This window comes from Chionomys nivalis, chromosome 4, assembly GCF_950005125.1.
Source record: "Chionomys nivalis chromosome 4, mChiNiv1.1, whole genome shotgun sequence".
Classification (NCBI taxonomy): domain Eukaryota; kingdom Metazoa; phylum Chordata; class Mammalia; order Rodentia; family Cricetidae; genus Chionomys; species Chionomys nivalis.
In genome coordinates, this window is record NC_080089.1 from 19,139,859 (window position 1) to 19,158,249 (window position 18,391).

The 18,391-nt window shown below is 34.8% G+C and overlaps 1 protein-coding gene and 1 pseudogene across 2 annotated transcripts; one reads left to right on the forward strand and one right to left on the reverse strand.

The window, feature by feature from the left end:
* Positions 1 to 363: 363 nt before the first annotated feature.
* LOC130873944 (cytochrome c oxidase subunit 5B, mitochondrial-like) lies at positions 364 to 755 on the reverse strand (annotated as a pseudogene).
* A 9,360-nt stretch (positions 756 to 10,115) lies between these two features.
* Positions 10,116 to 17,250, forward strand: LOC130873623 (olfactory receptor 18-like). 2 transcript variants are annotated; one of them, XM_057768473.1, is made up of 2 exons: positions 10,116 to 10,144; positions 16,308 to 17,250. In XM_057768473.1, the coding sequence occupies exons 1-2, from the start codon at positions 10,116 to 10,118 to the stop codon at positions 17,248 to 17,250; spliced, it is 972 nt and encodes a 323-aa protein (XP_057624456.1). The 2 variants fall into 2 exon arrangements, with proteins under 2 accessions (XP_057624456.1, XP_057624457.1); XM_057768474.1 differs by lacking the exon at positions 10,116 to 10,144 and adding an exon at positions 16,152 to 16,182 and having other exon boundaries at positions 16,343 to 17,250.
* Positions 17,251 to 18,391: the final 1,141 nt, after the last annotated feature.

Sequence of the window (18,391 nt, forward strand, 5' to 3'; positions counted from 1 at the left end):
ATGGCACTGGGTTTTGATCCTACTGCATGTACTGGCTTTGTAGGAGCCTAGCCTGTTTGGATGCTCACCTTCCTAGACCTGGATGGAAGGGGGAGGTCCTTGGATTTCCCACAGGGCAGGGAACCCTGACTGCTCTTTGGACTGGAGAGGTAGGGGGAGGGGAATGGAGGGAGGAGGAGGGAAATGGGAGGCGGGTGGAGGCGGAAATTTTTAATAAACAATTAAAAAAAAAAGAATTTTACTTAGTGGTTCAAGATCTCCTGTAGGATTTTTTTTTTTTTTTTGGTGGGGAGGATCCAATACAATGGCTAGTTTTTATTGGAGAAAAGTTTTTCATCACAGTCTGAAAAGTTAATGCAGGGCTCAGTGGGCCAGTTGGTGGGGCACCAGCTTATAATGGGTTCCACTGCTTGGGCATTACTGAGTCTTACCTTTGTGCAGCCAAAACCAGATGATGGTACAGTTGTCCTCATCACAAAGATGCAGCCCACTATTCATTTGTTGGTGGTAGATGGAACTAAATTAGAATCTTCCTTAATGCCCAAATCTAGCTTTGGAGGTAGAATATTGTATGGAGCTAGTCCCTTTTCTGTGGCTATCATGATCTCTCTCTCCAGCCCTATAGCCTGCTCCTCATCAGTAGGAACACACACCCCAAGTTGTCATGGAGCACATTGCAACTGCACCAGGGGGCCCAGGGGCCGCAGGGACTGAACCACCAGAGCACCCATTCTGCAAAGTAACCTTGAAGCCATCTCCTGTAATATATGTTAAATAAGGTTTTAGGCAATGTATATTTTATTCAAAGTTTGTAAGCTATCTTTATAATGCAAGTTGTAAGTCTGCTTAGCTGACAAGAAAATGGAAAAAGGAAAGCATATTTAACAAATAGTGCTGGCATAACATGCAGAAGAATAAAAATATATTCATATGTATCACCATGCACAAAACTTACATCCAAATAAATCAAATACCTCAACATAAAACCAACCACACTGAACATCATTGAAGAAAAAGTTGAAAGTACACTTAAGTGCTTTGGAACAGAACACATCTACATAAATATAACCCCGGTAGCACTGACCCTGAGAGAAACAATAATAAATGGCACCCAGAGGTGCTCAAGACCACTCCCACAGGATATTTAAGTTGTACTCCAGAGAACAAACACATGGTTTTCCAGTTTTCCTTCCTTGACTTCTCTCTTGGGGGAAAGATGGTGACCCAGGAGCACTGATATCTATTAAAGCTTAGCTTTCTCTAATTCAATTTGAGTTGGTCTCACTCAATTATTATTGTGTCGGCAGAGAGGTTTATTGGGGTATAGAAACTTTTCAGAAATATATTTAAGCAACTATACTACTTTGTCCCATATTTACAATTATTTGTAGTTTTATTTTTGAATTTTTTTTGACATTTTTAATATTATTTACCATTTATTTTTGAGCACTTATTACTCACCTCTCCAACTGTGGTGCATTTTTGTGGTTTTATGTACTCTCTTGTACACCTGGCCACACTTTTGTGCGTTTTGGCATTCACTGGACTGCCCCACATTGGGTGCCATATGTTGAAAACTGACCTTGACAAAAATATCTCTTGCCAGATTATGAAGACACATGAAAAATAACAGAACAAAAAACATAGAATAAAGTCAGGAAGGCATTCCAGTAATTACTGAAATTCACCCACATTTATTTTTCCATAGGTTTTATATCCAATGTAACCAGGGGGAGAAGGTAACAAAAGACTTTATTAACATGATACAAAGAATAACTCAAACAGTCGGTTGCTTACCATTCCTTCCGACTTGTCTTGTCCCAAAAAGGAGAGTGAGCACGAGCAAGGAACTTAGGACTGCGAGGGGTGCACCCACACACTGAGGCAATGGGGATGTTCTATCGGGAACTCACCAAGGCTAGCTGGCCGGGGTCTGAAAAAGCATGGGACAAAACCGGTCTCGCTGAACATAATGGACAATGAGGACTACTGAAAACTGAAGAACAATGGCAATGGGTTCTTGATCCTATTGCACGTAATGGCTTTGTGGGAGCCCAGGTAGTTTGGATGCTCACCTTAATAGACCTGGATGGAGGTGGGTGGTCCTTGGACCTCCCACAGGGCAGAGAAACCTGCTTGCTCTTTGGGCTGGGGAGGAAGGAAGACTTGATTGGGGGAGGGGGAGGGAATGGGAGGTGGTTGCAGGGAAGAGGCAGAAATCTTTAATAATTAAATAAATTAATTAATAAAAAAAATAAAATAAATGCAAAAAAAAACCCACAGCAACTGAAACATCAGAGAATACACATTGCCTTACTGATGTGTTTGTTCAAGTCTACCTTCATGTTTATGTTACTCAAACTATATATAAAGGGATTCAATATTTGAGGGACCAATGTGCACATCACATAAGCCAATGGGATATTTGTGACTGAATTAATGAATGAAGAGCTGTTATAAATGCCCAATTGACTTTTTAAAGCCATGTCTATTCATGTATCTGGAGCACTCAAATTAATATTATTGGATTATAACTAAGATCTCCAATTTACTTTTATAATTTTAATAATCTTTACTGGACAAAATCTTGTTGGAGGAGGCCACTTCGTTGTTCCTGGCTGCTCAGTTCTGAAATAATCACACTGAATTTGTATTAATTAAAACAGTGCTTCGTCCATTATCTCTAGCTCCTTAATGGCTAACTTATATTAATTTAATTCATTTCTATTAATCTGTATATCGGCACATGGCAGTGGCTACTGGCAAAGATTTGGCATATCTCATTCTGATGACTCCATGGCATCTCTCTGACTCCGCCATTCTTTCCCCCAGCATTCAGTCCAGCTTTCCCTGTCTACCTAAGTTCTGCTTTGCTATAGGTCCAGAGCAGTTTCTTTATTCATTAATGGTAATCACAGCATACTGAGAGGAATCCCAAATCAAAATCTATAGCTTTTCTGTTTTTGGTAAGTCAGTCTACTTACAACCTTTAAGTTAAGTTCAATAATTGAAATCCTTCCTACATGTAGACCTGAGCAAGATTAGAAAATGTTATATAGAGTTCAAACCCATGAGACTCCCCCAGGGAAATGGTACTCACCATTATTTGGAAGCAAATTTTAGGAGGAATGATGCAATGTTACCACCAAATTATCTGTTCAGGTCTATGGAGTTCTTTCATAAGGCAAAGGAAAATGTGGCTTTTCAGTTTTAAGGAAAAATGCAAGAGAATTGATAGCATAAAGTACATTGACTTTTAAACAAAGTATTTATAGTTCTGCAGATTTTAGAAAACATAAACCTTCCAGGTAGTAGATAAATGTTAATGAATTAACACTATTAATTTTATTTATAAGACAGTCAATGTATTAATGCTGATGTTTATTGTGAATTGTAGATGCTATCTTCAGGTGGAGGCAAAGAGATTAAGATATATACCACATGCTATAATATTCGACTCCTATATTCTCAATGTAATATAGAATCCATCACACCCTTTATAACTAGAGAAATTATTGGTTAAAAAAAACCTACCTTCATGGTAAAAATCTGTCATATACATTGTTAATTTTATAGTGATATTCACTTTCAATATATGTATGCAACTGACCCATACTTTATAAGTAAAATGCACAAAAATTTTAATCAATTATATTAAATTTATCTGAAATTAAATAAGTGAGGCTATTTCATAATGAGAAATGAATAATTTGTGGGAATATTATTATCATGTATATTGATTTTTTTAAAAGCTGTATTTGATTAACTGTGAAGCTGTGATTCTGTGCCTGTCTAAAACACCTGATAATCCAAATAAAGATTGAATGGCCAATAGCAAGGCAGAAGCAAGAATAGGTGGGCTTAGCAGGCAAAGAGTTTGAGAACAGAGAGTGATAAGCAAGAGAACAAGGAGATGAAAACAGACACCCAGCTACAAAGCCAACCATGGAGTGAGAAGGAAAGAAAGATATACAGAAATGAGAAAGATAAAAGCCGAGAGGAAGAAGGAACACAGGATAATTTAAGATAAGACAAGCTGGCCAGAAACAAGCCAATCTAAATTCAGGCATTTATAGCTAAGAATAAGATCTTAGCTTATTTGTGTGTGATTTATTTGGTAGCTGGGTGGTGGGTTCCTCCAAACGTGAAAGGAGTAAAATGTCATATAGCAGAAAGGAATAAAATTATCTATTTTAATTCTCAGTGCGTAGTATTTTTATACTGCCATTTCATACAGGGCTTTGTTTTTGTATTTTTTCTTTCAGGAACACAAATACCTATACACTCATCAGAAATAAGCAAAGTATTTGGGGATATAAAACACAATAGACTGAAATTTACCATTGCTATATTAATCATTGTAAACATCAGAGATGTGTTCAATTTTTGAGAATTATGATTGAAGTATACAATAAACATGCAAGAATTAAAATAAATTTAAACTTAAATTATTAAGAAATAATGGATTAGACTTAATTTTACTATCTAAACTTTAACTAATAGACTTTAGATGGCCTGTTGATATCAAAGGATGCCTATACTTCCTAACTTACATAGATATCAAAGTTGGAAGATATGTCATCATAAAATGCAGAGAGACTGAGTATTGTCTGGTATGATTCTTTCTAGGAGGATTCTTAGGTATCTGTTTCTGACTGGGCCAGATGTGTTGAAGGAAGCTGAATTATAATCTCTGCATGTCCATGGGCCAAATTTCCTAATGTCTTCATTAGATCCAATTATGTCACTATGATTCTCATCTCAGAAGCACATACCCTTAAAGTCCAATAAGAAAATAAGTTCAAGGATAAGATTCAGCACTCCAAAGTTTCATTATATTGAAGCACTCTTTCTATTATCTCTTCTCATGACTTTTCTGAGCCCTTGCATACCTAACACATATGACCACACTAATACATTAAAATATTACTTAATGGTTATCAAAAACTTCACTACACATTTAATAACATCAGGATCTGATTTCTGTTTGACCCATAAAACAAGGCATATTTATGAAAGTGTCAAAATATAATTATAAATAATAGCTGTTTGTTATCAGTGAGCTATACCTGAAAAATACAAGTTTTCTGAAAATTCTTTACCATTTTCTTTGTTCAGTTCTGACTTCAGAAAATATGCATGAATTTATGTATTTAAAAATTTTATCTTTTGTGTTATAATTTTAATTTTCTTTTATTTGAATCTTCATGATAAAATCTCACATAGCATAGGCTTAGGATTTTGTTTTAGTTTATGTCTTAATTTTAATTTATTTTTATTTTATGTTTTAAAAAGAAAACAAACTATCTTTTTTCATTTTACATGCAAATCTCCATTCCCTCTCCCTCCCCTCTTCTCATTCCCTCCTCTTAGCCCCCACTCCCCATCCATTGCTCAGAGAGGGTAAGGCAGATTACTTTGGGGGAAAGTCCAAGGCCCTCCCTTCTATATCTTGGCTGAGCAAGGTATCCATTCAAAGAGAATAGGTTCCCCAAAATCCAGTACAGTCAGTAGGGATAAATCCTGGTGCCACAGTCAGTGCCTCCTCAGTCTTTCCCCGCCATTCAACAGTCACCCACATTCAGAAGGACTAATTTGGACCTATGCTGGTTCCTTCCTTGTCCTGCTGAAGTTATACGGAGTTCCCATTAGCTAAGATAAACTGTTTCAGTGGGTGTCACCATCATATTCTGATCTCTTTGCTCCTATTCTCACTTCTCCCACTCTTTGACTGGACTTTAGCTGCTCAGCCCAGTGTTCCGATGTGGGTCTCTGCCTCTGTTTCCATCTTGCTGGATTAAGGTTTTATGTTGGCACTTAAGATACCCATCAATTTGACTATATGGCAAGTCCAGTTCAGGCACCTTCTCCTCTATTGCTTAGGGTTTTCGCTGGGGTCATCCTTGTGGATTCCTGGGAATTTCTCTAGTGACAGATTTCTTGCTAGTCCCATAATGACTTCCTCAATCAAAATATCTTTTAACTTTCTCTTATGTTTGTCCTTCCTACAACTTGACTATCCCATTTCTCAAGGTCTTTCCCCTTTCCCCTTCCCCATTCCTTTCTTCCCTCCTTTTCCCCTTCGACCTCCTTTCTCCCCCACCCCCATGTGCCCAGTTTTGTCAAGAGATCTTGTCTACTCCTCTTTCCAGGTGTATCTATGCATATTTTACTTAGGGTTCTGCTTGTTACTTAGCTTCTCTAAGGTCATGGACTATAGGATTGTTATCCTTTGCTTTACAACTAGTATCCACTTATGAGTGAGTACATATCATGCTCATCTTTTTAGGTCTGGGTTACATCACTCAGAATGTTTTTTTCAAGTTCCATCCATTTGCATGCGAATTTCAAGATATCATTATTTTTTACCTCTGAGTAGTACTCCAATGTGTACATGTGTCACATTTTCTTCATCCATTCTTTGAAAACTGAGGGACAACATCTAGGTTGTTTGCAGTTTCTGGCTATTACAAAAAATGCTGTTATGAAAATAGTTGAACAGATGTCCTTGTAGTATGATTGATAATCTTTTGGGGATTTGACCAAGAGTGGTATTGCTGGATCCTGAGGTAAGGTGATCCAAATTTTCTAAATAAATGCCATATTTCTGGGTGGTGGCAATGCACGCCTTTAATTCCAGCACTCCGGAAACAGAGGTAGTCAGATCTCTGTGAGTTCAAGACCAGCCTGGTCTACAAGAGCTAGTTCCAGGACAGGCACCAAAGCTACAGAGAAACCTTGTCTCATTTTTTTTAAAGCCATACTTTTCTCCAGAGTGCTTGTATAAGTTTACATTCCCACCAGGAGTGGAGATATGTTCTGCTTACTCCACATCCTCTAAAGCATAAGCTAACATTGGTGTTTTTGATCTTAGTCATTCTGAATGGTATAAGATGGTATCTCAGAGTCATTTTGATTTGTATTTTCCTGACTGATAAGAATGTTAAACATTTCCTAATGTGTTTTTTCACCACTTGAGATTCTCTTGCCAGCCTGTAACCCATTCTCTGTGTGTTGTTCTTGTCCATGTACCTGATATCAGTCCTTGGGAACCTTCTTATCATTCTGGCTGTCAGCTCTGACCTGACTTCCATACCCCTATGTACTTCATCCTCTCCATTCTGTCCTTGACTGACATTGGCTTCATTTCTACCAAAGGCCTCCATTTATCTGACTGTAGAGCATTTTCTTAGTTAGTGATTGCTGGGGGAGGGTCCAGTACAACATTACAGATGGTGCCATCTCTGGGCTGGTGGTGCTGAATTCTGAAAGCATTAAAGATTCTAAAAACCTAAAGATTGCAGGCTAAGCAATCCATGAGATACAAGCCACTAAGATACTCTTCTTGAAGACCTTGGAATGAGCTCCTACCCTAAGATTCCTGCTCTTTTTGAGTTCCTATCCAACTTTCTTCAATGATGAACAGTGCTGTGGGAGTGTAAATTAACCCCAAACTTGTTTTTGGTCATAGTGTTTCACCGCATCAATAGTCGTGCTAAGACAATGTCTTTCTTATCAAAACAAGTATTAACATTTGAAGTCCGCAAAAATAGATGCAGAGGAACTATATAATAGTTTTCAAGAAAGTAACAGCCATTTTACTAATTTTGGAACTATTTAGTGTTTCATTAATATATACAAAATTTTCCATATGTTGAAACTCAACCAACTACTCTTACCCCCTTGAAGTGCACAAAAATATTATGTATGAATCTAATATTGTGTATAACTTGACAACAATAAAAATTAACTACTCTTTATCCTAGACAGGATAATAAAATAATAATCTTTCTAGATTTTTGAATTGATTGGCATACACAAAAAGAAATGGACACATTCCTATCCCTTGTCAGCATGATGTGGGATTCCCCTCTGTATCCTGTGAGTATGATTGGTTAATAAAGAAAGCTGGCTTGAGCCTATGGCAGGGCATAGCAGAGGTATGCAGGGAAGTTGGAACTGAATGCTGGGAGAAAGAAAAGTGGAATCAGAGAGAAGTCACGTAGTCCCACTGAAGATAGATGCCGGAACTTTTCCCGGTAAGCCACAGCCTCATGGCGATACACAGTTTAATGGAAATGGGTTAAATTAATATGTGTGAGTTATCCAATAAGAAGCTGGAGCTAATGGGTCAAGCAGTGATTTAATTAATATAGTTTCTGTGTGATTATTTCAGGGCTAGACAGCCATGAAAAAACAAGTGGCCTCCCCTCCAACAGCACTAATAGGTAAGAAACCCTGGGAACTTTTGCCTCCATCATATGTTTCCCTGCACCTCAAGCACTGAGCAAGACCAGTAAAATATCCACAAACCTTCCATTCCAATATTTATCAAATCCAATCCATTTATATTATAAAACTGGAAATATTTTAAATCTGATTTAAGAAGAACTTTTGGCGAGGTGCTTAAGAGTTCCTGCTTAAAATGTAAATGTATTTTCATTAGGGACATTTCTTTACAGAAGGAGAGATAAATGTAAATAAAAACACAACATACAAGCTTGGCGGTGGTGGGGCATGCCTTTAATCCCAGCACTCGGGAGGCAGAGGCAGGCGGATCTCTGTGAGTTCGAGGCCAGCCTGGTCTATAAGAGCTAGTTCCAGGACAGAAACCAAAAGCTACAGAGAAACCCTGTCTCGAAAATCAAAAAAAAAAAAAAAAAAAAACAAAAAAAAACACAACATACCAAAACCTATAGGAACAATCGACTTAAAGGAAACTTTAATTCATCACAAATAATGGGTATTATAAATATAATATAACAAATCAAAAACATGTTATTTATTGAAGTCTTAGAAAAACAAAAAGAAAACAAACCCCAAATTAGTGAATAAAAGCAAAGAAGTAAGGTTAAGGAAGAAATTAATGAAACAGAAACAAAAAAAAAATATATACAAAGTGAAGAGTTGGTTCTGAAGAAAAATAAGCAATATTATTAACCACTTAGCCATATTAACAAAAAGAAATAAAGAAAAGACAAAATTAATCAGATTAGATATGTAGAAAGATACATTACAAAATATGCCAATGAGTACAGAAGATCATAGGTTTCAAAAACTTATTCCAATAAATTGGAAATTCTAAAATAAATGAACAAATTTCTAAGTGCATGTGAGCTACCAATTTTTAGCCAATGAAAAAATAAAACAAATCTATCATAATGAGATTGAAACATAAAAATATGGAAAGTGGTACATAGCAACAAAAACCGAGAAGATCCAGAGAATCATATTCTAAAAGGCTATAGTCCAGCAAATTGAAAAATTTCAAAAAAAAAATAATTATCTTTCTAGGTGCCACTTACCAAAGTTAAAATGACATTAAATAATCTATTTGAAACAAATCTACAGGCTCTTATGAAGCAGAAACAGCCATTTAAACTCTTCCAACCAAAAAACATCAGGGTCAGATGGTTTTAGCATAGAATTATACCAGACTTTCAAAGAAGAGTTAAAACCAATATTAAGTTTTTCTACAAAATAATAACAGAAATAACATTGTCCAATATGTTTTATGAGGCCACAATTACCCTGATACACAAACCACTTAAGACCCAACAAAGAAATCGAATTATATCTTTTATTTTTGAAGATTTTATTACATTTTGAAGTTTATAATTATATAATTTCCTCTTTCTCATTCCTCCCTCCAAAGCCTCCCATATACCACTTGCTGAATGATTTTTATCTCATTAAAATTAATGGCATCTAACATGTGGGTATTTTAAAATAATATATAAAAGTAAAGAAATACATTATGTTGTAACTAGAGTTTCTCCTGAGTAATGAAGAGATTTTAGTAAACTATTTCTCTTTTCTTCCTTTTTTCTCTTCTAATGTTAAGAACCTCTGAGATACTGTGATAATGTGAAGCAATTTATGTAATTATGAACTCTGGGCATTCTATCTCCAGGGTCATAAAAGAGTCAATAATTACCCCAGGCTGTCAACCTTGCAATTTGAGGACCTCAATATTTAGGGGGAACTTAAGAGAATTATTTTCTAGTGTCCGACAGCATCAGGGGGATAATTCATTATATATTTTCATTAAGTATGAAAAATAAACCAGAGTCTTCTATGATCACAAGACAAAGGTGTTACTTTGGATCTTGGTCATGACCCAGCAAAGAACCGGCTTAAACAAGTAAGTACTGAGTGAGATGGATGATGAAGAAAGAGCCCTTAGAAGTCTTGGTTTCTCATCATTAAGAGAAAAGTTGGTTAAAGAAAACCTGACTGTAAATTTTCTTCTATGATGAGTGGGAAATTTTATGTTCTGTGTTGTTTTAAGGGGACTGATATAATTTAATTTGATTTCTTCCCCATGGATTGTATTATCACAGATATCCCACACATCAAAAGTAAAAACGTTCTATTTACTAAGCATTCGTAGAATATTATGAATGTGATTTAAAAAGAGGAATGAGAATAACCACAGTATCATATCTATTTCCCATGGTCATCAGATGACTCCTTCAAAATTGTTTCCTATGAAATGTTGTTGTTACGAAGAAGAGGAAGAACAGTGGCTAAAGGAGAGCAGCAGTAGCATCTTATACTATTACTGAAAGGTTTGAGCTTTGAGCTCTGACCTGTGCATTCTATGCAACTTATTTCTCTTCATTTACCTAATTATCTCCATTTCATAAATTACCAATTCCTTTCCTGGAAAACAAAAAAATGCAGCTTTTATATCACTTGTACACCAAAGTATTAAGATGAAAAATATAGTAAGCTACACTTGAAATGTATCATCCTATTGTGGAGATGAAACATTTTTTTTCAAAAGGGTCCTATTGGTTACTGAACAGAATTATAATGAATGCTTATATGTGTATGTTGTCATGTCTTGAATTCATGAGTGCTAAAACTCATCATATGTTACAGATATGCTAAGAAACAATACCAATGGTTAGCTCCTAAACACATACATACAAGAACCATTATACAAACTGTATAGGTTGTACTTTACATTTAGGTGTGTGTGTGTGTGTATGTTTGTGTGTGCATGTTTGTGTGTGTGTGCAATAACAAGGAATGAAAACAGAGACCATGAATTTGAAAAAGAGAAAGGAAGGGTAGGAGGGATATATGGGAGGGTTTGTATGGAGGAAGGTAGAAAGTAACGTGATTCTATTATTATAATCTCAAAACCTAAAGAAAATAAAAATTTATATTGATCTAAAATATATAGTATTTTTCTGTTTAGCATATACGATACATTACACGTACTTTTGCCTTACTCACATTCAACACACAGTAATACTGATAAATTCTATTTTGTATTATTCTAAGATGAGATAACTAAACAAAAAATTTGATGGTTAAGAGAAATTAAAATGTTATTTCATCATATCAAGAAATAATTTAACTTTGAATTAATTTATCTTTGATTATTATTTCTATAATGCTTGAAATGCTGTTAGTATCTCTGAGACTGATATACTCATCTGTGACTATTCCTAGTAAATACAACTGCATTGAATAGTAACAGATAAATGGGAAGCTCAATGTGTAACTAACACATATTTATAAAGTATTGGTAAAGAAATAACAATAGTTTTAGATATTATGACTAATAATGAGGTTAATCTTTGTAAAGATTCAAATAAACTACATTGTACCTTACAGTTATGATTGTCTATTTATGTAATGAATTTTTTCATTTTGTCCTTTTATATAAGCATTCTACAATAAATTGAAGATAATAATTATATCTATTTTTTCCAATTCCTCAGAGTCTATACTACGGTTATCACAAAAGATGTTTCAAAAAATATGTCAACAATAAATAGACCCTTTCTTGGCTCACAAACACTGGTTCCTTCAAAACACTCAGATTTTTTTCTATATTTTTGCCTCTTTCAAAATGCCTCCATGAGAATAGAAGCAAGATATTTTTTAACCTTATCTTTGAATGGATTATAACACTCATTTACTTAATCTTCACAACACAATTTTAATAGACATAAGAAATTTTACAAGATAGAATAAATAAATGCATGTGAATTTTCTAACTTGGTCTAATCCATATTTTAAAATATTATATCAGCCTGAGCATCAATGCTTTTAAAAGTTGTGCTCACCAAAATTTTAATTTACTATTAGTGGGGGTACATTAGCCCAGAAAAATTGAAAATAAGAATAAAGGTTCCTCAAAAACTAACATAAATTTACCATATGATTCAATTATAATACTTATAAATATTTACCTAAAGTACTCCAAATCAATACAGCACAGAGACACACATCAGCTTTGAATGTAGCACTATTTCCAATTGACAAATTATGGAATCAGTCTAAGTATCCAACACAGGAATGGATAAAGAAAATACGGGATGTATATGATGAATTTTTTCAGCCATAACTTTAAAACAATGCACAAAAATTGAAGGAAACCAGAGATCATATTCAGGAAATTAAGCCAGTATTAGAAAAACATAGTTATTCAATAAAAATTAGGGTTGTTCAGTTTTACCAGTAATTAGAAATATTTGTAATTTCTTGCATTTGTGACATTAGGATTTTATAGACATGTTTATAATAATGTACATATATATGATGTAAAAGCAAAAGTGAAACTGTAAAGTAAAAAGACTAATAGGGTGGATATTTAAGAGGGGTTCAGGGAATTATGAAAGGAGGCTGAGGAGACCACCTAGTGGATGAGGGTAGGGCTTGAGAACCTGAGTTTGAACACCCAGAGCTGATGTGAAATGGCAAGAATGGCAGCAGGTCTCTATCACTGCAGTGCTGGGCTGAAGAGTGGAGACAAGAAAATTTCAGCTACTTGCTATGGAAGTGGTTTTTTTTTTTTTTTTTTTTTTTTTTTTTTTTTTTTTTTTTTACAAAATAAAAAGATAAATAGGACGCAAAGTTCTTTAGGCAGGTGATTTATTATGCTCACTTTAAAAGTGAGGGAAGAGGCTGGAGAGATGGCTCAATCAGTTAAGGGTAGTTATGTTTTGCAGATAACACTGTTTTGGTTCCCAGCACCCATACATATACATGCAAGCAAAATGCTCACCACATAGAATAATAACTATAATGATAATTAAAAATAAGGACAATGTGCAGAAATGTTTACATCTTTTCCTGTGCTTTTCTCATTTGCACTTTCCCAATTGAATCATAATATGAAACAATGACCCAAAGTTTACCTCGCATAACTTAAATAAGAGAATTGTAGCCCATACAATAGAAAATATCAGTGACATATATAATTAGGTATATGGCTACTGGGAGTTAAACATAGGGAGACCTCAGGAACTCAAATTCTTTGTTGTAAATAAAAAGGTTATGAACATAAAAAGCAATGTAGCAATATTAACAGATCAAAGATGCCAAGATCAAAGGGGAAAACTTATTTCCTTTACATTTTAAGATTATAATTACATAATTTCCCCCTTCTTTCCTCCCATATACCCCTTTTTATTCTTTTTCAAGTTCATGCTGTCTTTTTCACTAATTGTGGTATATATTCTTCTAGCAATTTCAATTTTCACATTTAGATCTTCCATCCTCTTGGAGTTTGTTGTTGTAGAAGGTGATAGATACTGGTCTAATTTCATTCTTCTGCGTGTACAAATACAGTGTTCCCAGCACCATTTTTATTGACTTTTATTGAGCTCTACATTTCTCTCTGCTCCCCTCTTTGCCTTTCCCCTTCCCCATTCAACCCTCTCTCAAGGTCCCCATGCCCCCAATTTACTCAGGAGATCTTGTCTTTTTCTACTTTCCATGTAGATTATTAGATCTATGTATATCTCTCTTAGTGTCCTCATTGTTGTCTAAGTTCTCTGGGATTTTGGTTTGTAGACTGGTTTTCTTTACTTTATGTTTAAAAACCACCTATAAATGAGTACAAGTGATAATAGTCTTTCCGTGTCTGGGTTACCTCACTCAAAATAATGTTTTCTAGCTCCATCCACTTTCCTGCAAAATTCAAGATGTCGTTATTTTTTTTTCTGCTGTGTAGTATTCCATTGTGTAAATGTACCACATTTTCCTTATCCACTCTTTCGTTGAAGGGCATTTGGGTTTTTTCCAGGTTCTGTCTATGACAAACAATGCTGTTATGAACATAGTTGAGCACATGTCCTTTTGGCACGATGGAGCATCCTTTGGATATATACCCAAGACTGGTATTACTGGGTCTTGAGGAAGGTTGTTTCCTACTTTTCTGAGAAATCTCCAGACTGACATCCAAACGGGTTGTACCAGCTTGCATTCCCACTAGCAATGCAGAAGTGTTCCCTTTCCCCACAACCTCTCCAGCATAAGTTGTCATCAGTGTTTTTGATCATGGCCGTTCTTACAGGCCAGCACTATTTGCTAAAATTATTTTATCTGAAGCATATAATTTGAGGGTCTTTGTCAAGCATTAGTTGGCAGAAGTTACAAGTGTTAATGTTTGGGTCTTTGATTTTATCCTATTGGTCTATGTGGCTGCTTTTATAACAGTTCTAGATTGTTTCTATTACTATCGATCTGTAATATACCTTAAAATCTGAAACCACAATCCCTCCAGCATTTTTTCCTCAGGATTGTTTTGGCTATTGGGATTTTATAGCATAATATGAAACATAGAATAGATTTTTTTCTATTTATGAAGAGATGGGAATTTTGATTGGGATTTCATTGGATCTGTAAATAGCTTTGGTAAAATTGCCATTTCAGCAATATTAATTCTACTAATTCAAGAACATGGATATATTTCCATTTTTTATAGTGTATTTCATTTTCAGAAGTTAAAGTTTCTGTTTTAGATATTCTTCACCTTCTTGATTTTGCTTCTTCCTACATCTTGTATTTACTTTAAGGCCATTGTGAATGGAAGGGCATCCATTTTTCCATGTTTGTTGGTAGTGTAGAATGGCTCTTGATTTATGGATGTCTCTATATTCTGTCACATTGCTGATTTTTTTTTTTATTTCTAAACGTTCTCTGTTAGCAGTTTGGATATTTCTAACATATAACATCATATTTTCTGCAAATGGGGATAGATTGAATTATTTTTATTTATATTGTTTTAGTGTCCTTTTACATCAGCTAGAACTTCAAGTATAATATTGCAAAAAAGTGGGGATAGTTGCTAGTCCTTTCTCATTCGTAACTTCAATGGAATTCCTTCATAATTTTATATATTTAGGATGATATTGACTGCATGCTTCTCATATATAATTTATTATGATGATGGAGTATGTTCTAAACTACATACTCTAGAACTTTTATTATGAAGGTATGTTGGATTTTTTCACAGGTTTTGTTCTGCATCTTTTAGTTGATTGTTTGATTTTGTTTTTAAGTACATTGTTGTGGTTTATTGCACACATATGGTGAAAATTCCTGAATCTTCTTAATAAAGCCAAATAAATTATGGTTAATATTATCTTTTAATGTATGTCTGTTCACCAGCAATGTTGGCCTGTAGTTTTCACTTTTGGTATGTCTTTACCTTGTTTTGGCTTATGTAATGATGATAGATTCACAGGATTTAAGAAATGTTTCTTATTTCTCTGATTTTTTTAAAAAAAATAATTTAAGAAGTTTCTTTCTATCTCCTGTAAAGGTTTGGAAGAATTTAGCAGTAAATCCTTCTGGCTCTGAACATTTTAAGTTGGAAATCTTTTATTAAACTTTCAACTACCTCATTTGCTATTGATACATTTAGTTTGCTAAATTCTGGGTTTAATTTTGGTGGTTTGAATAATCTATAAAACCATTAATTTCTTTTAGGTTTTCCTACTTAATGTAGTATAGGATTTTCAAACATTCCCTTATAACAATTTCTTTCCCTGTCTAAATGGACAATGTTAAGTTAATGCACAAAGTAATAAAATTTAAGCAATTGCCATCTTCTTAAAAATTTAACTCATCAAAAATTTTAGTTGTGTCTTAAAAAATAAGATATAGTTATTTTGCTGTAATAAAAATGATTGTTTTAAATTGAAAGGTTATTATTTTTTCTCTGCGCCAACCAAAAGGATAGCTGCATTCTAACATGACCTAAAGTTGTGATTTTTAATGTCCTTGGTTTTAAAATTCTCTTAAGCTTACTTCCTCAGGAATACATTTGTATGAAAGGATATGTGTAACTTAGAAACCCTTATAGAAAGTTCCAGATTCTTGGGATTGTCATGATGCTGTACATGATGAACTTCAAGTTAGACCATTTTACTTGTAATTACTTGAACTTAAATATATGGATTTTTTTTCCCTTTTAAGTTGTTTCTCTTATTTTTGAGATTATAATGTAATCATGCCTTATTTTATGTATTTTTCCAATTAATTTTGTTCACCCAAAGGTGTCCAAACAATACAGAAGCTCAAAATCTACCAGTTGTCTCACAATTCCATCTCATGAGCCTCTCAGAGGATCCAGAACTGCAGCCCATCCTCTTTGGATTGTTCTTATTAATGTATGTAGTCACAGTGCTTGGAAACCTGCTCATCATCCTGGCTGTCACCTCTGACTCCCACCTTCATAACCCAATGTATTTCTTTCTCTCTAACCTCTCCTGGTCCGACATCTGTTTCATCTCCACCACAGTCCCAAAGATGATTTGGGATATTCAAAATCAAAGCAGAGACATCTCCTACATGAGCTGCCTAACACAGATGTCTATGTTCATAATTTTTGGGTGTATGGATAGTATGCTTCTGACTGCAATGGCCTATGACAGGTTTGTGGCGATCTGTCACCCCCTGCATTACACAACCATTATGAACCCTCACCTCTGTGCATTCTTAGTTTTGCTATCTGTTTTGGCCAGCCTTTTAGACTCTCAGGTACATAATTTGGTTGTGCAACAATTTACATACTTCAAGGATATAAAAATCTCTAACTTTTTTTGTGATCCTTCTCAACTTCTAAATCTTGACTGTTCTGAAATGTTTACCAAAATCATAGTCACTCAATTCATTGGTGCCTTTTTTGGTTTATTTTCAACCTCAGGGATCTTTTTATCCTACTATAAAATTATTTCTTCCATCCAGAGAGTTCCATCAACAAGTGGAAAATATAAAGCCTTCTCCACCTGTGGATCTCACCTTTCAGTTGTTTGCTTATTTTATGGAACATCCATTGGAGTATATGTTGGTTCAACTGTATCAAATTCTCCAGAAAGCTGTACAATGGCTTCACTGATGTACACAGTAGTCACACCTATGCTGAATCCTTTCATCTACAGCCTGAGGAACAGGGACATTAAAAGTGCCCTTTGGAGGTTGCTACAAAGAATGATATAACTGTACAACCCCTTCCATCATTTCTGGAGTTTGAGCTGTTAGCCCAACTATTTACACCTAAAAACACAACCTATTTGGTGTTACTACTTTCATCCTACTTCACTAATATCTAAATGGATATTCCTTCAGGTTCTCTTTAATTTAATTGAATAAGAATACCTAGATCTTGTCTAGTTATTTTCTTAAACATAACTAAATTAATATATTGAAGAAAATTCATAATTTCTTAGTAAAGACCCTGGCTTTAAGGCCAGCTGGACTGGGACTGAAAAAGGATGGGATAAAACCGGACTCTCTGAACATGGTGGACAATGAGGGCTGATGAGAAGACAAGGACAATGGCACTGGGTTTTGATCGTACTGCATGTACTGGTTTTGTGGGAGCCTAGCCAGTTTGGATGTTCACCTTCCTAGACCTGGATGGAGGGCGGAGGACCTTGGAAGTCCCACAGGGCAGGGAAACCTGACTGCTCTTCGGACTGGAGAGGGAGGGGGAAAGGGGTGGGTGGAGGGGGAGAGGAGTGAAGGGAGGGGGAGGGAAATGAGAGGAGGGGAGGAGGCAGAAATTTTTTTCAATAATAACAAAAAAATAAAGTGAAATAGTTAAGTTCAAGTTCCTTTCTATTTTCACAACTTATACCCCTTTTCACAATCAATGTATACTTTGATATATATATATATATATCGACATATTTCATTTTTAAAATACTTATAAATTAAGAAATAATGTTCTATTTCATTATAGATCATATAAATGCAAAGCAAATCTAAACTGATAATCCATCTCATCCCAGTCAAAATGGCAATGATTAAGAAAGAAAATAACAGTTAATAATAGAAAGGATATGAACAAATAAGAACATTTCTATATCACAAATATGAATATAAACTACTCCAATAACTATTTAAGTCATATGGAAATTACTCAAGACAGTTAAATACTGATTTTCTTTATGATACAGTTCTACTACTCCCAGGTATTTATGCAAAACACTCCAACTCAACATATCACAGAAATAATTTCCAGGCAAAGTTTATTGCAACTTTACTCACAATATCTAAGTTTTAGAGGCCCCTGCATTGCCAAAAATATAGGAAGGAGTAAAGAATATATGAGATGTTTTATTACACAACAGAAAGA